Source organism: Panthera tigris, chromosome D3 (assembly GCF_018350195.1).
Source record: "Panthera tigris isolate Pti1 chromosome D3, P.tigris_Pti1_mat1.1, whole genome shotgun sequence".
Classification (NCBI taxonomy): Eukaryota; Metazoa; Chordata; class Mammalia; order Carnivora; family Felidae; genus Panthera; species Panthera tigris.
Window position 1 is genome coordinate 7802574 of NC_056671.1, and position 20361 is coordinate 7822934.

At 50.0% G+C, this 20361-nt stretch overlaps 1 protein-coding gene across 8 annotated transcripts in view; it reads left to right on the forward strand.

The window, feature by feature from the left end:
- KDM2B (lysine demethylase 2B) overlaps positions 1-17995 on the forward strand; it is a 152934-nt gene extending 134939 nt beyond the window's left edge. For 5 of the 8 annotated variants that reach the window (XM_042963056.1, XM_042963060.1, XM_042963058.1 and 2 more), the window contains 10 exons: positions 4099-4242; positions 5661-5747; positions 5911-6180; positions 6385-6498; positions 7172-7210; positions 7322-8001; positions 8708-8871; positions 8957-9118; positions 9796-10014; positions 16681-17408. In XM_042963056.1, coding sequence (XP_042818990.1) covers positions 4099-4242; positions 5661-5747; positions 5911-6180; positions 6385-6498; positions 7172-7210; positions 7322-8001; positions 8708-8871; positions 8957-9118; positions 9796-10014; positions 16681-16862 — 2061 coding nt within the window. In that variant the 3' untranslated portion in view covers positions 16863-17408. Of the gene's footprint in view, positions 1-4098; positions 4243-5660; positions 5748-5910; positions 6181-6384; positions 6499-7171; positions 7211-7321; positions 8002-8707; positions 8872-8956; positions 9119-9795; positions 10015-16680; positions 17409-17442 lie in introns of those variants that run through there. The other 3 variants (XM_042963057.1, XM_042963059.1, XR_006210196.1) reach the window with 2 other exon arrangements.
- Positions 17996-20361: the final 2366 nt, after the last annotated feature.

Genomic DNA, 20361 nt, shown 5'->3' on the forward strand with positions numbered 1-20361 from the left:
TCTCTCTTCCCTTTCTTTTCTTTCTTTCATAAATTCTGTGTCCAACGTGAGGCTTGAACTCACAACCCCGAGATCAAGAGTTGCATGCTCTACCAACTGAGCCAGACAGGCACCCCACGATTTCCTTCTTTTTAAAGACTGAATAGTATTCCATCATTTGTATGTGCTGTGTTTTCTTTATCTGTTCCTCTGTTGATGGACATTTAAGTTGCTTTTGCATCTCTTGGCTCTTGGGCACCGTGGGGGTGTCCAGTACCTCTCTGAGATCCTGTTTTGAATTCCCTTGGGTATATGCCTGGAAGCAGGATTGCTGGATCACATGGTAGCTCTATTTTTATTGGTTTCAGGGACCGCCATACTGTTTTCCGCAGAGGCGGCTTCATCGTACATTCCCACCAGTGGTGTGCAAGGGTTCCATTTTCTCCACATCCTCACCAGCACTTGTGATTTACTGTTGTTTTGATAAGCAGTTGCCTGGATGGAAGTGAGGTGGTACTTCGCGGTGGTTTTGATCCGCATTTCCCTGCTTATTGGTGACGTTGAGCATCTTTTCATATTTTGTTGGCCGTAGCTTCTTTGGAGAAATGTTTAAGTCCTTTGGCCATTTTTAAATTGGATTGTCTGTGTTTTTGTTGTTGAATTGGAGCTCTTCATGTGCCCTAGATACTAACTCATCATCACATACATTCGTGGGTTGCCTTTTCACTCTGTTGGTTGTTTTTCCTTTTGCTGTGCAGTTTTTGTTGGGTTACTTGTGTTTTTAATCGTTACCTCTACCCGGGTCATTTCCGTGGATTTCAGGAATGTTGGGAGTCCCCTTGAAATTAAATACAGGTTTTTGTCTGTGTGCCTACCTCTAGGTACATTTTTCTGGAGTGAGGGTCCATGTGACCCATCGCATGCTGTCAGGATTTACCATTTTGAGAATAGTGTCCCCTAAACACAGCATGTTGGCAGTGATCCAGCACTGTCTCTTCAGCCCTCCCTCGTCCCTGCCCTGTGTCCCAGGGCCAGTTATGGGACCTGTCTCTGATGTTACCTATGCTTTGCAGCCATGGTGCCTGCCACTGTGAGTGTTGGTTGAAGGAAACCTCAATTTTGTGTGTGGCTCTCCAACCTGATGTGGCTTTCGGAACTAATAGCAAGTGTCGTCTTGGCCTGACCATTAGGGTCCTCTTTACTCTTCTTCCAACTTTTCCACGTTGCCGGGGCTCTTCCTGCCATGGTTTACCCGCCTCTGACACATGCAGGCCCCCTCTCCTCCCTTTCCAGGCTCTTCTTTCTTGATGTGCTGCTGTCTCTCTCCTCCCTGTGAGGCTCCGTGCCTTCGCACCGTCCAGCACCATCTCCCTGCTGGCTCGGGCCTGGGTTCCCCTCGTCAGTCTCTGCGGTAGCTTTGCCAGTGGTTCTGCCTGCCAGTTTCAGACTCAGTCCCCTACCCTCGCCCATCCCATCACAGACCGTCTTCTGGCCGCCAGGTGCTCCTCACCCGGCACCCCAGCTTTGGGCTCTCCGCACTCCCCTGTCCCCGGTGGCCTGGCCTGCTCCCAGTGGCTGAGCGCGTCTGGCTCTTGCTTCTCTGTCCCCTTTCGCTTGGGTTGCTGGTCCCTTTTCCTTTTCCTGCTCCTCACTTCTCTGCGCCTGCAGGAGCCCACATTCTCTGTCCTGGGAGTCCTCCGGAAATCAGCCTCTCGCTGCCCCCATAGCACTTGCACATGACTTTGCCATGTCTTCCTAGGATTTCAGCATGTTCTGTCTTCATCCTCCCAAACAGCTCAGGGGAGCAGCTGCCTTCCTCATCACTGTTCCCCTTTTGGTTGCTTGCTTCAGGCTTCAGCAGATGTTTATTAAGTATTTGTTGAACAAATGATGGCTCTTTTGCCTTCAGTGTTCTATTTATTTGAACTCAAATGTTTGTGCCATTTTATAGACTTTTCACTTAGTAGTGGAGCCTATATCGCCTTTTTGAAGCTCTTAATTCAGTGTGATAAAAATTGACTGTGTGCTTCGTCTGGATCCCAGGTACAGGGAGGGTGGGTGTGTAAAGGGGGGAGAGTGTAAGTGGCTCAACTCTGCCTGCAAAGGGTTTATGGTTTAGCACATCAGTTCTCAAACGTTGTGGTTTTGGGAATTCTGTACCCTCTTAAAAATTATGAGCCCCCCCCCCCCACCGCAAAAGCTTTATTTATGTGGGTTATTTATTATTATTCAAAATTAAAATGGAGAAGTTTTAAAAATACTTGGAATTCATTTAAAAAGAACAAACTTGGGGCACCTGGCTGGCTCAGTTGGAAGAGTGTGCTACTCTCGATCCCATGGTCATGAGTTTGAGCCCCATGTTGAGTGTAGAGATTACTTAAATAAATAAAACTTTAAATAAAACATAAAAAGAACAAACCCACTACATGTTAACATAAATGACATTTTTATGAGAACTAGCTACGTTTTCTGAAACAAAAGTGATTAATAGGAAGGATGGCGTTGTTTTATGTTTGTGTAAATCTTTCCTTTTATGTTTGGTTCATTAGACAAGATTTGCATTTTCATATATATGTCTGTCTTCATTCTGTCGCAATACATTGTTTTGGAGCAACTATGTGAGGAAAATGTGGCCTGGTGCAGATCCCTAGTTGGAAAGGGGAGGAGTATTTTAGCAGTCTTCCCAGTAGGGGTGGAAATCTCTGGTACGCCACCAGAACGCAACAGGTGGCAGTTTCTTAAAGGTTAGTTGCATTGTGGAATCTGAAACTGTATCAATGAACTTGTCATGCTGTTACATTAAAATTCATTAGTCTTTCCTTGCCCCCCCCCCTCGCCCCCCCGAAAAGCTCATTTGCTCATGCATGATGTTACAACATCACACGTGGGGTCATTTGGAAAAACTGGCTCACTGAGTTATACAGATTTTCCAAATAGGGGCAAACAGTGTTATACTATGTAAAAAAAAAAAAAAAAAAAAAACAACAAAAACCCCACACATTTGTTGACACACCGCCAGTCTTCTCTGAAGAGTCTTTAAGTGTGATTAGGAAGCTGCCCAGTTCATGGTGGCTAGTGTAGGTTTTCCAAAATTCTAATTTTTGTTTTTAAAGTTTGAATTTTATCATTTACAACGGATGCTGTAAGTTTGTTTTTCTGGACGTGACCGGCTCATTTCATCTTTGAGAAACTTGCCAATACTTTTTTTTTTTTTTTTTTTTAAATTCAGTTGCTCTGTCAAGTAGAATGATGTTCTATGCAGAAAATGACCAAGTCAGGTCACAACTTAGTCACGAGTGCTTTTCCTTTAGATAACCATCGTCCTTTGGTATGCAGCAGGGGCACCTGATGCACACTTCCTATTTTGTCGTACAGAATATTAAAAGGTTATGTTTTCAGGGGTCAAAGATTTCATAAAATTAGTAATTTTTTACTGCTTCATCAAAGACCTTCTTCAGTGAAGCCGGTGGTCTTTGTAATAAGTGTGTGGCAGGGACAAACTCAGTACTGCCCTGACGAGGACCGGCAATGTCCCTTACCAGTGCAAATGTCAGCATAGTTGAAAAAGGCAGATAGCATCTTAGTGTTACCCTGAAGATAGTTTTGACCCTGCGGACCTCCCTGTAAAGGTTGTGGGGACCCTGGAGTCCTTGGACTTGCTTTGATGGCCGCTGGTGGTGCACAGCCTCAGTCCCCCACAGGCTTGGGCTCAGTTCACACCCCACCTCCTCCTTTGGGTCTTGACTCGCATGGGACGCTGTCCCTGACCTCCACGTTCCGAATGAGCCCCTTCCACCCCTCACCTGGCCCTCCTTGCTGTATGTTTCTCCGTGTCCCTTGTCACAGCATATCCTGTTGGTTTTCATTTGTCTGCCCCCCTCCATGAAAATGTAAGCTCAGGATGGCAGAGATTTTTATTTGCCTTGTCCAGTGCCGTTCCCAGCCTTTAGTATCTGGCACAAAGAGGTAGTAGCCTGATGAGTATTTGAACGAACGAACGAATCAATAAATGAATGACAGGCAGTGGCTGAGCCAGTTCTCTGCTGCCTCCTGGCCTTGGACCTGCTCCCCACGGTTCTGGCCCCTGCTGACTTCGCTGTGCTCTCTCCGGCTCTTCAGCCAGTGCTGCCCCACACCGCCGTGTGCCTGGTGTGTGGCGAGGCAGGGAAAGAAGACACAGTGGAAGAGGAAGAAGGAAAGTTTAACCTCATGCTAATGGAGTGCTCTATCTGCAACGAAATCATCCACCCTGGATGCCTTAAGGTGAGCGGTCCCGGGGGGGTCTGGCTGTGCTGCTCGGCACCCCCATTGAGCACCTCTGGTGGTGCTGATGCTGGGGGACAGTGAGCTTCCTTCCCCAGAGGACCTCTGAGTCTGGGGGGGTTCTGAGTGTCAGATAACAAGCCGAGGGCAAGAAGGGTCTGCAGTAGCTCAGACTTCCTACCTGTGGCTTCGAGGGAATGAACACATACCCCCCACCCCCCACCCCCCAATAAGACAAAGCCAGAGAGAGTTCCCAGAGTCTTGCACTGAGACCAGAGGGAGAGACTGGGTGGTTGTGCTGCTCACTGGAATCCTGGCTCAGGGCTTCTGGGAGAACGAAGCCTGGGCCTGGGAGGGCGGACCCTGTGACGACAGGTGGTTGCATCAGTGTCCCTTTGTGCCGAGAACCTGCTCCCTTGGTGTGCCCAGGGCAGGGCTGCCTTCTTGTGGGGACCACTGTGCTGTGCCTGCCTGTCTTAGGCAACAGGTTCTACCTCTGCAAGGAGGAGACTGCTCTGGGCTTGTCCCCAGAGAATGTCGTCAGCCCTCTCAGCCCAGGTGTCAGCCTCAGTGTATCTGTGTGTGTGTGTGTGTGTGTGTGTGTGTGTGTGTGTGTTAATGTTTGTTTATTTTCAGAAAGAGAGAATGTGAGCAAGGGGGGAGGGGAGAGAGAGAGGGAGAATCCCAAGCAGGCTTCCCGCTCCGCACAGAGCTGGCCGTGGGGCTCAATCTCACAACCAGGAGATCATGACCTGAGCCGAAATTAAAAGTTGGACGCTTAACTGACTGAGCCGCTTAGGTGCCCCTATGTGTGTGTTTTAGAAAGATTGAGGTGGGCTTGCCCCGAATACTACCTCAGCTCTGAAATGTCTCTTTTCTTCGGTGGCAGTAGTGGGGGCTTGTTGCAAGGCTCATCCTCCTGCACACACCTCACGGTCTGAAGGGGGCACTGTGATTGTTCCCTGGCTTTGGAAGTCAGACTTGATGTTTTAGTTGCCTGGTTACTTCTGTCTCCCAGATCAGAAGCTCCTCAAGGGCAGGGACAGCACCTCTGTGTTGTTCACGCCTAGCACCCAGTGCTACTAAATGACTGAACAGGCCCTGGGCCCATTGCTTTCCCTAGGTTATCTTACTGAATTGTTGCAGAACAGTGGTGAGACAGGTACATTCCATTCCATGATGGAGGGCACTGGCCCACAGAGATGGAGTGATTTGCCCGGGATCACCGAGCTAGTAAGAGGCAAAGTTAGGATTTGACCCCTGGCCTGGATCCAGAGCCACCTGTCTTAACCACCTTTGTTTTGTCTTGGTCGAGGATGGGATAGAAGTGACATCTGGGAGGGGGCTGTTGGTGTTCCTGGCAGGTGTGGCATCTTCTGCCCCCTCCCTGCTTGCTGACTGGCGTGTGCCCTTCGCAGATTAAGGAGTCAGAGGGCGTGGTCAACGATGAGCTTCCAAACTGCTGGGAGTGTCCAAAGTGTAACCACGCCGGCAAGACCGGGAAAGTGAGTGCCGGGCTCCAAGTCCCAGGGGTCAGCCCGGGAGGGGCAGACCTTGGCCTTGTCAGATGCCGCCTGTCGGTGCGCTGTGGGCCAGCGGGGTGCCGCGGGTTCCTGGAGGGGGGCAAGTCCAAAGATATACAGTTTGTTTGTTCCTTCTCTCTTTTTGGCCTACAAGCAAAAGCGTGGCCCTGGCTTTAAGTATGCCTCCAACCTGCCCGGCTCCCTGCTCAAGGAGCAGAAGATGAACCGGGACAACAAGGAAGGGCAGGAGCCTGCCAAGCGGAGGAGTGAGTGCGAGGAGGCGCCTCGGCGCAGGTCAGATGAGCACCCCAAGAAGGTGCCCCCGGATGGCATCCTGCGCCGAAAGTCAGACGACGTACACCTGAGGAGGAAGCGGAAATACGAGAAGCCCCAAGAGCTGAGTGGACGCAAGCGAGTACGGAGCGGGAGGAGCGGGCAGCGAGGGGTGGCCTGGCCGGTCCCGGGTGCAGGGCGCACAGGCGGGGGCGGGGACGGGCAGCGGGGAGAACTCGGGATCCTGGCCTCTGGCTGCCCTGAGCAGGTCACATAAGTCCCGAGAGCCCGGCCCAAAAGAAAGGAGGGGAAAACCAGCGAGTCACTCCTCTTCCCACCCCTTTAGGCCTCGACGCTTCAAACGTCCCCCGGTTCCTCCTCTCACCTCTCGCCGAGGCCCCCTCTAGGCAGCAGCCTCAACCCCTGGTGGAGATCCAGTCTCACTTACTTCCAGCAGCAGGTGCTCCCACGTCGCCCCGCCCTCCTGAGGCCCTGGGGACTTGCGAGCCCCGGGCCGCCCCCGCCCCCCCCCCCCCACCCCGCCCCCGCCCCTGCGGTCTTCCAGCCCATTGCCGCAGCCGCTCCGAGGCATCTGTGCGCCGCAGCTTCCCCGGGCCCCAGTCCCGGATCACTGGCTGGTGGTTCTGGCGTGGGGCCTGAGAAGCTGAAGCTGCCGCGGGGAAGCCCTGTGGATCTGGAAACCTCGGAGGATCCTGGCAGCCCCGCTTCGCCCAGCGGCTCTTCCCGCTTCGGCCACGAGGTGGCGCCTGGTTGTCGTTTCCCAGCTCCAGCCATTAAGGCTCCGCTGGGAACCCTGCAGGCCCCGCCTCCAGGACCGGCTCCCAGAGCCAAGTCCAACCTCGGTGGGCGAGTGCACACCTCAGGGTCTGGCCGAGGGTGGGAGGTCAGTTGGGTGGGAACAGTTGGACCACACTTCTCCCCTTCCAACGTCTAAAAGCAGCAGGCAGGGCCCACCGTGTTTCAGCCTCAGTGGAGGAGATGGGATTTGTGGGAAAGGTGGCCCTCCAGCCCCTACTCCAGAGACTGTGGACTTGTGGTGGGGCAGAGTGTAGAGGGGACCGAATCCCACGAACCCTGGGAGCAAGCTCTGCATGCTTTCTTTCCTGTGACAGCTAAAACCTGGCAAAGAAGATAAGCTTTTCAGGAAAAAGGTACCGTCTCCCCCCCACGCCTGCTCCTGGGTCATTGGGTCCCTGTGGGAGGGTGGGGAGGCAGCCCCGAGCTGAGGGGCTGAGCTGCCCTCGCTCCCCCTCCTCCCTCAGCGGCGGTCCTGGAAGAACGCCGAGGACCGGATGGCCCTTGCCAACAAGCCTCTCCGGCGCTTCAAGCAGGAGCCAGAGGATGACCTGCCCGAGGCGCCCCCCACCGCCCGGGAAAGCGACCACTCCCGTTCGAGCTCCCCTACCGCCGGGCCCAGCACCGAGGGGGCAGAGGGCCCCGAGGAGAAGAAGAAGGTGAAGATGCGCCGGAAAAGGCGGCTTCCCACCAAGGAGCTGAGCAAGGAGCTGAGCAAGGAGCTGAACCAAGAGATCCAGAAGACCGAGAACAGCCTGGCCAACGAGAACCACCAGCCCATCAAGTCAGAGCCCGAGAGCGAGAGCGAGGAGCCCAAGCGGCCCCTCGGCCTCTGCGAGCGCCCCCACCGTTTCAGCAAGGGGCTCACCGGCCCCCCCCGGGAGTTGCGGCACCAGCTGGGGCCCGGCCTGCGGAGCCCACCCCGTGTCATCTCCCGGCCCCCTCCCTCCGTGTCCCCGCCCAAGTGCATCCAGATGGAGCGACATGTGATCCGGCCGCCCCCCATCAGCCCCCCGCCTGACTCACTGCCCCTGGACGATGGGGCGGCCCACGTCATGCACAGGGAGGTGTGGATGGCCGTCTTCAGCTACCTCAGCCACCAAGACTTGTGTGTCTGCATGCGGGTCTGCAGGACCTGGAACCGCTGGTGAGGGGCTGAGCTTGGACGGGGAGGCGGCCAGGGACCGGCGCCGTGTTGGGCTCCAGGCTAAGGCTTAGACTAGACCAGGAATGGCACATGCGTGGTATGTGTCTCCACAAGTCACTCATGGTCGTCTTTCCTTCCTTCTAAGCTCAGTCCAGCTTAATTATTCTTCTCAAAGAGTTCCAGGTGGCTACAGCAATCTGGTCACGCTGGTCTTGTCAGAAGAGGTGAACCCTATTTGATTGCTTGATTCGGCCCTTGGAAGATGAACTGGGGACCAGGTGGAGTCCTTGTCCTTAAGGAGGTAGTCCAGGTTAAAAGCAAGTGTTCCAGTTACTGATTTTAATTTCAGCTTCGATGTTTCCTAGCTCTCTGGCCTTTGCCAGGTGACTTACCTTTATCTGTAAAAGGGCACGATACGGCGTCTGCCTGGAGCGTTCTTGTGAGAAGTGGTGTGTAGGGGGTGTGGTAGAGGCCCCAGTAAATACTTAACGAAGAGCAGGTACTGGCACCTTCCATGGGGGCCTGGGGCCATCAGAGGAAAGGTGCCCAGGTGTGGGCAGGACAGGAGTGAAACGGAGAAGGATCCAGAGGGCGGAGTTAAGGAGCTCCCCCTCCTCCGAACGTGGCAGTGGGGTGAGCTGCCACGGCAGTGCAGGGGGCCGGCTTCAAGTCTGATGACACCCCCTCTGCTGGACCTGGCCCCCAGGTGCTGCGATAAGCGGTTATGGACCCGCATCGATCTGAACCACTGCAAGTCCATCACGCCCCTGATGCTGAGTGGCATCATCCGGCGGCAGCCTGTCTCCCTGGACCTCAGCTGGACCAATATCTCCAAGAAACAGCTGAGCTGGCTCATCAACCGGTTGCCTGGTGAGCACTGGGCCAGGGACCCTGGAGGTGCAGTGGTGGGGGCTGGGGTGCATCGCCTGACCTGCCAGCCCTCCCCTGTCCCCAGGGCTCCGAGACTTGGTGCTGTCGGGCTGCTCGTGGATCGCCGTCTCAGCTCTCTGTAGCTCCAGCTGTCCTTTGCTCCGGACCCTGGATGTCCAGTGGGTGGAAGGACTAAAGGATGCCCAGATGCGGGATCTCCTGTCCCCGCCCACAGATAACAGGCCAGGTGAGTGGCCGGGCCCAAGGGGGTCGAGGCGGAGGCAGTCTGACCAGGCTCTGCCGTCGGATCTGGTTTTCACTACAGGCCCCACCGGGTGCATGGGTTCTCAAGCCTTCTCTGGTCCCAGCCCTTTCTGGAGGATGCTGTTATGTTCTCACTCAGCTTCAGGCAGGGAAGGGACCACTGAGAGCAGAGGCTTCTTTGCGCACCCAGGACTTCACTGTGGGGGCTTTGCATGCGTCTGACTACTTCTCTGTTAATTTGTCCTTCGTTGGCTTCAAGCTTCCGTGGGCACGGGGGTCAGTGTAGTTGGAGATGAGCTCACAAGATGGAACCTTCCTGGCTTGGGTTGTGAGGGTCATTGCTCCCTGCCTGTAGCTCAAATGAGGAAACCCTGGTGATCGGAGATGCTGTGCAGTCTCTGCTCTAGTTGGCTGAGGACTGCTGGGTAGAATGTGGGCTGTGTTTCTAGACGTTCTGATTTTTCAGGAATCCAGAAGTGGGAGAGTTGATGTGGAACCCTTATATTTTTAAACGTGGGAACCAGTTTGGGGAAACACTCAATGGCTAAGTGAAACTGAAGTGTGACGTGTGGCCAGTAGGCCCTCTAGAGTGTTAGGTCATTGTGACCCCATCTCCCCGGTCAGGTTGACGTGCTGCCTCTCTCCTTCCTGCCCCCTCAGGTCAGATGGACAATCGGAGCAAGCTCCGGAACATTGTGGAGCTGCGTCTAGCAGGCCTGGACATCACAGATGCCTCCCTGCGGCTCATCATACGCCACATGCCCCTGCTGTCCAAGCTCCACCTCAGTTACTGTAACCACGTTACTGACCAGTCCATCAACCTGCTCACCGCTGTGGGCACCACCACCCGAGACTCCTTAACCGAAATCAACCTATCAGGTCAGTCAGAGGCACCCAGCAGGCTCTGCCTGGGACCCTGGGGGACAGGCTGGGAATTCCACCTTTGTGGGGAAAGCCGCTGTGTGCCTGCTGTTACAGGGTCACAGGGTCAGGGCTGGGACATACCTGAAAACAAGGCAGACAGCCTGGGCTGGTGGAGAAACCGTGAACACAGGAGTTATCACTGGATTGGTAATAACTGCTGCCAAAAGATTAGCGCTGGTGGCGGCGAGAGCACGCGCCAGTGGTTTCTGACCCACGGTACGGGCCGGAGGAACTGCTCCCCGGTGGCGCATACAAGCCGGCTCCCGCAGCGGGGAGAGAGCAGGGGAGCCGCGGGCTGTGAGGCCAGGCAGGCTTTGATCCCTGAGGTAGCTCAGCGTCTGCTGGGGTCGTCCTCGCTTATGTGACCCTGCTAGCAAGGGGCCCGTCGGAGAGAAGGAAGCCGTACGGCTGGTGTCGCTGCGGTCCTGTGTCTGCAGAGTCCGCGCTCCCTCTACTCGCCCGTGGGGCCGGAGTCGGGTTTTCAGGCCCTGGGGGTGACTGACAGTAATGGGTCGGGCTGTGGACGTAAGATTTACACACACCCTCAAAAAGTGCTTTTTTCTCCAGAAATTAGCACCTTCACCTCACACTTAGCTCAACAGCTTGCTGTCAGCTGTGCCACGTTTGAGGGGGAATGGGGAAGTTGGTGGTACGAGAGAATTCTGTACCGAGGAAGCCATCCCTGCTCCTCCTCGGGGAGTCGCGGCAAGGGCCGTCCCGCCCCCGTGTTGGCAGAGAGGCAAGAGCCGGGCGGGGCTGACCGTCCCGCCTCCAGGCTCCACTCGAGGTCTTACACGGATGCCAGGGCTGTCCTGCGGACGAGGGCCTGGGGGCGCCTCGGTGTTACAGCCACTCTGTTTACTGTCGGTTACCCTGCGTGTGGAGCGGAGATTCCCCTGCAGTGCCGTCGTGTGCAGACGCGCTTCTGTGTTTTTCCGCGAAGCTCACCCCTTGGCCTCGGTACACGGAGGTGTCTCGAGTGCCCGTTCAGAGCCATGCCGGGCGGGAAGGCAGACCTTGAGACCCAGTCTCTTTTAGGTTCATTGCTTTTTAAAAAGTTTTCCTTCGCCATCAGGATAACTAGTTAATGGTAAAAAGTCTGGCACGACAACGAGGACAGTTGACCTGTTTCAGGACCTGTGAACGTGAAGCATATGGTCTAGAGACAAAGTCAAGTCACGGTTGTCTAGCTTTCATTATTAGGCTGCGTGTTCCTCTAGATTACTTATTTGGGTGCTCACCGCCCCCCCACCCCCACCCCGGCCAGACAACCACCTTAAATTCTTTCTCCCAGTGTCTGTCTCTGTACTTGCACACCTTGATTTTTTTTTTCCATTCAGGCATATTCTGTACTTACTGGCTTGCTGTGTAGAACACAGGATTGCTGCTCTTACATCGTCTCTCCCCTTATCTTTCCGACTCGTGGTTAAGTCTCTTTCTGTGGCCGCATAAGTATCGTCCACTGTTGAACTAAATAGTGCATTATGAGTACATTTCCCTTGTATAAATTTTCTTTTTCCTAGAGTTAATTGCCTCTTTTTTTGTTTGCTTAGTCTCTAAGCAGACCCTACAACAGACCTGAATACCGTTCTTCCCTCACACACAAACTCCTCTCTGTGGCCCCAACCAGTTGTGGGTTTTTTGGTTTTTGTTTTTTAATGTCTATTTTTGAGACAGCGTGCGGGCAGGGGAGGGGTAGGGAGAGAAAGGTAGAGGACCCGAAGCAGGCTCTGTGCTGACTCGTGGGGCTCGAACTCAGGAACCTCGAGATCGTGACCGGAGCCAGAGTCACTTAACTGGCTGAGCTCCCCAGGCACCCCGGGCCCTGACCAGTGTTTGGCGGGAGCCCTTTCTCCTGGACTCCCTTCCTGTCTGTTTTCTCCTCCTAGACTTCTACCTGCTGCCCAGCTGCCAGCCTAGAAATTTTCTTGGTCTCTGTCTTGTGTAGGGTCCCTATTTTCCTTGACCCCATGTTTCTCCTTGTCTCTCTGATTTCGTGGAGGACATCTAGACTTGGTACGTCCGAAAATGGTTTTATTATCCCTCACGTTGAACTGATAGCTGGATCTGGCAACTGTGATGTTTCAGAAAGTGGGCGCTTCCTTCTCTGCATTCAGAGTCCAAATCCAAAACCATTTGATTCTTCTTCCTTCAGTGAATATTTTCTCTAATCGGAAGTTTGTTAGTTTGTTTCTAGTTTTCTGTAATTGTTGAGTCTTGCTTTGAATCTGTTTTCATCCACCACACTCATGAGCCCTTTCGATTTTTCAACCTAGAAACAAATGTCCTTCAGTTCTAGGAAACTTCATTGAATTGTTTCTCAATTTCCTTTTCTTCTGTTTTCCACCTGTAGGTCTTCTCATTTTTCTGAGAGTTTCTACTTTATCACACAATTCATATACCGAGTTTTTTACTGTTGTTTATGTAGGTCAAACACAGTGAAAACATGGGCAGTTTCATATGGTTCAACTGATAATTTTAATAAGTTTTTTTAACGTGTATTTTTTAGAGACAGCACACAAGCAGCAGAGGCAGAGCAGGTGGGGCAGAGAGGGAGACACAGAATCCAAAGCAGGTTCCAGGCTCCGAGCTGTCAGCACAGAGCCTTATGCAGGGCTCGAACTCAAGAACTGCGAGATCATGACCTGAGCTGAAGTCAGATACTTAACTGACTGAGCCACCCCTCAACTGATATTTTTTAATATTACAGCTGTATCTTACTCTCTGAACTCCGCCCCCCACCCCACCCCACCATCCTACTATCCTCTCCCCTTTCTGTTATCTGAGCTTTTTTTTTTTTAAGACTTTATTTTTAAGTACTCTCTACACCCAACACGGGGGTCAAACTCCCAACCCCCACCGACTAGGCCAGCCAGGTGCTCCCCTTCTCTGAACCTCGGGAGAGTAGCCTGAGGATATTGACAGCTTTATTTTCTTCTCCAGGCTTACATGGTTTCCTTCAAACATAGTCAGTGGCCCTCATAAGAGATCTTCCTTGGATTTAGTGTCAACACGGGGTTGTCCACACTAAGGTGATCAGAGGCTGGCGACACACGTTGGAGCAGTCAGTCATTGTGTGGTCAGTATAGGTGGTTTCTTTGGGGAAACCAAGACGTGAGATCTTGGAGATGTTTCTCTTGAGCTGGCCAGGGTTGCCAAAAGGATTCTCTTTGACCTCCCAACTGGAGGGTACAAGCCAGACTGCCCAGTGTGCTGGGGCCTGGCAGGGGAAGGAAGCCGGGGATGTCAACAGCAGGTAAGTTTCCCCCCTAGACCCTGATTTTGAATGGGTGCCCCAGCCTGGTGCTCAGACCAGAGACTTTCTCTCTCTTATATCAACATCTAGGGAGGGAATCAAACAGCCACCGATCTAGCCCCTTCATTAGCTCCACTTGCAGTGTGCCTGTTTTTTGTTTGTTTGTTTGCTTTACATTTTATTTATTTTTGAGAGACAGAGACAGAGCATGAGCTGGGGGGAGGGGCAGAGAGAGAGGGAGACACAGAATCCGAAGCAGGCTCCAGGCTCCGAGCTGTCAGCCCAGAGCCCGACATGGGGCTCGAACCCACAGACCGCGAGATTTGACCTGAGCTGAAGTCAGCCGCCCAGCCGACTGAGCCACCCAGGTGCCCCTCAAGTGTACCTGTTCTTTCTCCTACCTGAACCTTTGGGGGTGTTTTACAGAATGAATCTGCTTCTCTGCTTTCCCTTCAGCCTATTTAGGTTAAGCTTTCTCAAATCTATGTTATCTCTTCTCCAACTTATAGAATTAAAGAAAAAAAATTATGGTAAAATACATAAAATTTACTGTTTAAGTATACAGTTCACTAGCATAGAAGTTCATTTACATTGTGTGCAAACTGCCCCCCCCCACCCCTCTCCAGAAATTTCTCTTCACCCCATCAGAAACTCTATATCCACAAACCAACTCCCCATTCCTCTTTTCCCCAGCCCCTGACAATCTCCATGCCGTCTCTGTGAACTTGACTTTTTTAGGGACCTTATGTAAGTGGAATTATATAACAGTGTTTTTTTGTGTGTGACTGGCTTGTTTTAATTAGCATAATGTCCTCAAGGTTCATCCGTGTTATATCAGGTGTCAGAATTTCCTGCCTTTTTAAAGTCGAATAGTATTCCATTGTATGTATAGACTCAGTTTTATTTATTTGTCCATCTGGACAGTTGGGTGGCTTCCACCTTTTGGCTGTTATGAATAATGCTGCTGGGAACATGGATGTACAAATATTTGTTCGAGTCCCTGCTTGCAGTCCTTTTTGGTGTATACCCAGACATGGCCTAGCAGAATCACATGGTAATTCTAGGTTTAATTTTTTGAGGAACCACCATATTGTTTTCTGTAGCAGCTGCACAATTTTACATTCCTAATGTAATAGGACACAAAGGTCCCATTTTTCTCCACATCTTTGCTAAACTTTATTTTTTATAGCCATTCTAGTGGTATGAAGTGATATCTCAATGTAGTTTTGAAATACCTTTTTTTTTTTTTAAAGTAATCTCTACACCCAACATTGGGCTCAAACTCACAACCCCAAGATCAACAGTCACATGCTCTACCAACTGAGCCAGCCAGGTGCCCCTCAACGTAGTTTTGTCTTGGGGAGTTAGCATTTTCCTCATGATTAGTGGTGTTGAGCATCTTTTTGTTGATGGTGTATCATCTTTGGGAAATGTCTATTCATGTCCTTTTCCTGTTTTTTAATCAGGTGTTTGTGGATTTTTTTGTTGTTGAATTGTAGGAGTTCTTCATATATTCTGGGTAGGAGTAATCCCTTACCAGGATCCATGATTTGCAAATATTTTCACCCATTCTGTGTGTCTTTTCACCGTCTTGATAATGTCCTTTGCACAAATGTTTTTAACTTTGTGCTTTTGGTGTCATCTTTAAGAAACCATTGACAAATTCAAAGATTTTCCTATTTCTTTCTAAGAGTTTTGTAGTTTCAGCCCCTATATTTAGGTCTAAAGAATTTTGAGTTAAATTTGTGTATGGTGTGAGGTAGAGGGTTCAGCTTCATTTGTTTGCATATGGACATCTAATTTTCCCAGCAGCATTTGTTGGAAAATTTTGTCTTTTTCCCTCTAAGTGGTTGTAGCACCTTGTCAAAAATCATTTGAACATTCAAGGGTTTAAATTCTAGGCTGTCAGTTATAGTCTGTTGGTTAGTCTGTATGTCGTCCTTAATGCATTAACACTATTCTGTGGTTTTGTAGTAAGTTTTGAAATCCAGAAGTGTGAGTCCTCCAATTTTGTGTTCAAGACTACTTTGGCAATTCAGGATCTCTTATACTTCTGCATTAATTTTAGGATGATTTTTCTATTTTTGCAGAAAACACTGTTGGTATTTTATTATAGCAACTTCATTGAATCTGTAGATTGCTTTGAGTTGTGTGGCCATTTTAACAATATCAAGTCTTCCCATGAGCCAGGGAAATCTCTCCATTTATATCTTTAATTTCTTATAGCAGTGTTCTTAAGTATTCAGTGTACAAGTCTTTCACTTCCTTGGTTACCTTTATTCCTAAGTATTTAACTCTGTTTTACTCTGTTTGATGCTATTGTAAATGGAATTGCTCATTTTCTTTCAGATTGTTCATTGCTAGTGTATAAAAATGCAGCTGATTTTTGTGTGTTGATTTTGTGTCCTGCAACTTGGCTGAAATTTTTTACTTCTTTATGCCACCTCTAAACCTGGGACTTCAGTACCACAGCGCTAGCACAGGGCTCCCGATTGTATTTGTAGTTTGCCTTTACTGTTTTCATTCCTACTTAACGGAAAAATGCAAATGCAGAACTAGTGATGACAGGCCTCGAGATGAAGGCCACTCAGATGAAGGAAATCATCAGGCCAGAGGGGGGGATCTCTGAGCCTCAGTTGGATGCTCACTGGCATCGAAGCCAGAGAACTGTGGATTCAGTTCTCACACAAAAGAGGGTGATAAAAGCAACGTACCAATCAATAGAATATGGGGTAGAGAAGTGTGTCTATAGGGGAGGGGGTGGTGACGGATTCTGAATTCTGGTTTGCTCACTGTAGACAGCATCTCGTCAGCCCTTGTAGCACCTTGGGGTTTTCTGCACTTAGTAAGGGGGCTCCCAAGCATGCTGTACCTCGCTTCAAAGCACTGGTGCCCACACAAGGGAAAAGGATCCTCAGACGACCACAGAGATGGTCCAGAACGTATCTGAAGGGAATAAGCAGATAAGCGCACAGTAATGGAGACGGGGAGGTGTTTTTCAACAGTAGATGGGAAAGGCAAGCTGTTTGATATATAGTGTGGCCCTATCTTTATTAAACAACATAGACAGGGGACCTATTTATGTGAGAACATATACATGTAAAGAAGCAATGGTAAGATTCTAAGTGATTCCACTTGAAACAGTCTGAACGCTTTTCAGGCCTATACTAACCTTTACAGTTTGGTAGATGGAACCTTTCCCCGTTTAAAGAGAGCTTTCAAGCAAGTGCAGTTTTCCCCAGGGCACGAGGGGCTGGAATATGCTTACGGGCCCTGTCCCGTTTCTTCATCGCTGAGGGGGGTGGTGGCGGGGGGCTCTGGGCCTCTGCGATTCCTCCACCTCACGTGTCCCCTCTTCTTTGCAGACTGCAATAAGGTGACTGACCAGTGCCTGTCCTTCTTCAAACGCTGTGGAAATATCTGTCATATTGACCTGAGGTACTGCAAGCAGGTCACCAAGGAGGGCTGTGAGCAGTTCATAGCTGAAATGTCTGTGAGTGTCCAGTTTGGGCAAGTGGAAGAAAAACTCCTACAGAAACTGAGTTAGTCCGAGGACAAGTATGTAAATAAGGGATGGGTGGGGAGAGGGGACACGGCCGAGGAGGGAAAAGACTTTAAAAAAAAAAAAAAAAAAAAAAAAAAAAAAAAAAAAAAAAGGAGGGCTTTGATTTTCAATTTGGAACTTGGACAACAGACCACAGAACGTTCCATCTGCAAGTCTTGCCGAGGGAGAAGCTGTTCTGCCGCCTGTTCTGGGGCTGAATGAGCCGGACCCTTTCCTTTGGTCTGAATTCTAGCCGCACTGCTTTCTGGACCATTTCTAAGGCGGCCTTTACCAAGAAGACATTCCCGCCGGAGGAGGATGGACTCTGGAGAAATTCTCTTGCTGAAGAGCGAGCTTAGGAGTTTTTGCTGGTGGTGGTGTTTTGTCTTGGACGCCTCAGTCCTCGCAACCCCGGGACTGGTGTCGACATACAGTGGGCCACACACCGCCTCTGCTGCCATCTTGACATTTTGTTTGGTTGGTTTTGTTACATCTTACATTATGCAGAACTATTTTTGTACAAATTGTTTAAAAGTTATTTATGCAAGGTTTGAATGCATACCTGTGTTTTTATTGTTTGAAGATTGCCAACTTTCCTGGTTTCCCTGAGGTAGGCGAGAACTTGACCTGTACTTCATCAACACAGATGCCCCATCTACACACGTGCCCAGATCTGGCAGAGCAGGCCAAGACCTTCCCGTTAAAAGCATGTTTAACTGGAAGTTGGGAGCCCGCTTTGGACGTCAAGAATTACCTAAGCATGTGGATCTATGTTAATTCTAGTCGAAGTAAGACACTCTGTACAGAATTCACCTATTTCTCAAAATTTTAAAATTCAGACTTCAGCCTTTGCACTCAGGAGGGTTTTGCGGCCAGCGCATGAGCTGTTGTACCTACACAGATTAATTTATACAGTGAGTCAAGTAGAATAAATGATCCAACATAGCCTTTCTTTTCCTTTTTTCTCTCCTTTGAGGTGAGTTGAGTTCTCGTTCAAGGTTTATAACATGGCTATTTCCTAGTTGTAAAGTTATGCCTCCATAAGTGCCATTCTTGTAAGGTGTTGTTTTCCTAGACCTGCCCCAAAGCGGTTTTACCTTTGTTGAATTTGTATAAACAATTGTACAAAAAAAGCACCCTTGGACTTTGAGAGTTTCTGTTCTAGGAGTGGACTAGAAATTCGATTAAAAGATCCAGAGGCAGTAGTCTCGACATTGGCATAACACAAGCTGTAATTTCGTATTCCCCAGAGAAAAGCTGTGGCCCCCTGGTCCATGTTTTTCCTGGCTTCAGAGAGAACTGGTTTAGGACTCCTGAAGGCAGGGGGAGGAATTCGGTACAAACTGCCATAGGGGCAAGGCGGCTTACCTGTTGGGGTGGCGCTGACCCCTTCCGTGGCCGCAGGGGAGCAGGCGGGGGACATCCACCTCCTCAGCCTCTCCCTAGAGGCAGCTCATGGAGGCCACACACTGCTCGGTGGCTGAAGGCACAAGAATAGGAGGTGACTATCCCAGCTAGCAGACACAGAAACCAGTAGGAAGTAATTTTAGATCATAGAAAAAAAAATTTTTTTTTTAAACAGGGCCCTGCAAGTTCATACTTCCATAGAAAAATGCTCTAGTGAATCTGAAAATGGAGAAAATAACCCAACTTCCTTCCTCGGTAGTTTATTGCTCCCCTTTTTTTTTTTTTTTTTGGCCACGGCAAAATGGTTTTAGATCCCATCTCGTCTCCTGCCTTCTGTTAGTTAAAACCTAGAGATCCTTTGACTCAAACTGGTGTACCCCAGAATTTAACTCAGGAGATGCACTTTACAGAGGTAAGATTAGCTTAACACTACAATTTATTTATAAAAACGTGGCTTACCTTTGCAAGCCTGTTCATTCATCACGGAACACCCGCACAGGAGGCCAAGTTTCCATTTTCTTGGAGCCGAGTTCTCTGAACTTCCGAATACGTGTTACCCTGATGTCCAGTGAAGGCATCTTCTTCCTTGGGAATCGCTTTAAGGGTAACAGTGTTCTCCAGGTGAACAGTCCCTGGGGTTAGAGGGCCCTGTTTCTCCTATGTTTCCGGGAGGATGCAGGCCTGCCGAGAGGAGGAGGGGGCTGCCAGTGCTGGGGAGCCACGGCTACCATAGGGACACCTCAGAACCAAGACAGCAGTCTCCGTAGGCTTGAGGCAGACTACAGTCCTGTGATGGTCGCTCAGGGGCTCTCCCAAGTGTACGGAACTGGTTAAGGTTATAGCCCAGGACAGTTTCTCTACAGACCTGTTATTTTTAAAAATGAGCTTTAGGTGAGGCCAGCCTGAGTTAAATGCTTGTAAATTGCTGCTCTGAATCCATAGACCATAACGGATGAAGCGGACAGGACCATAAGCCAGAGGCAGTGCTTTGTGGATTAGGTCACAGCTTCCTATCCTAGAAAATAGGCTCTATCTCCCCCCTCCTTCCAGGGAACCTGAGGTTTACAAAGGATAATACCGTGGCATGTCCAAAGCATCGAATGTTCTCCTTCCGTATTGTGAGGATAGGGGCAAAGAGACATCCTTGTATTCTGTAGACCTTCAGACTTTTATGCATACATTACCTGTTCAAAAAAATTAGAGGCAGCACATGCCAGCTAGAAAATGGACATTGCAGAGAGAAATATTTACCCTCTGCCTAACAAGTCTGTACCTAACAAGGTGTGGTTATTTCAGTTGTCAAGCTTGCTAGACTATTTCTGTTGGCTATTCACTAAACCAAGATTACTTCACATTACCTTTTAATTTTTTAAAAAAATTTATTTTTGTTGGGGGCGGGGGGGGCAGGCAGAGAGAGGAAGACACAGATTCCGAAACAGGCTCCAGGCTGTCAGCACAGAGCCCCATGCAAGGCTCAAACTCACGAACCATGAGATCATGACCTGAGCCAAAATTGGGACACTTAACCAACTGAGCCACCCAGGTGCCCCTCAAAACACTACTTTAAAAAAAATCCACCATTAAGACTTTTTATTCTCTTGCTAAAAATAAGTACCCAAGACAACTTCTATAAATCCAAGAGGAAACATCAAACAAGCTGTTTGAAGCTGAGATCATATGCAAATAAATCTCAGTTTTCTAATTTAAGACAAACCACCCGCTGCTTAGTTTCTGTTTACTATCACCTGCCAGCCTGTATTTGAAGACTTCTTTCAACCAAATTCGGGATTTGTGGACGAGGTTGAATTTCTGGAGTTCATGGTCTGATGAAAGGGACAGGGTAAGTGCTCCTACAGCTTCAGCAGGGGTTGGGCTTTCACTGGTTCTGTGGTGTGGTAATGATCTGCTCAGGCTGCTTACTGTGAATTATGGTTAACACCAACCCTGGGCTCTGTAGGCCAACAGGAGAGAAGGGTGTCTGAAATATCCACGAGGCTTTGGTTTGTATGCTTTGACCCTAAAATCCAGAAAAGGGGGGAAGGTATGTTTTTCTTCACAACCAGGCCAACTTTCTTCTCTATCTGCCCCCACTTGT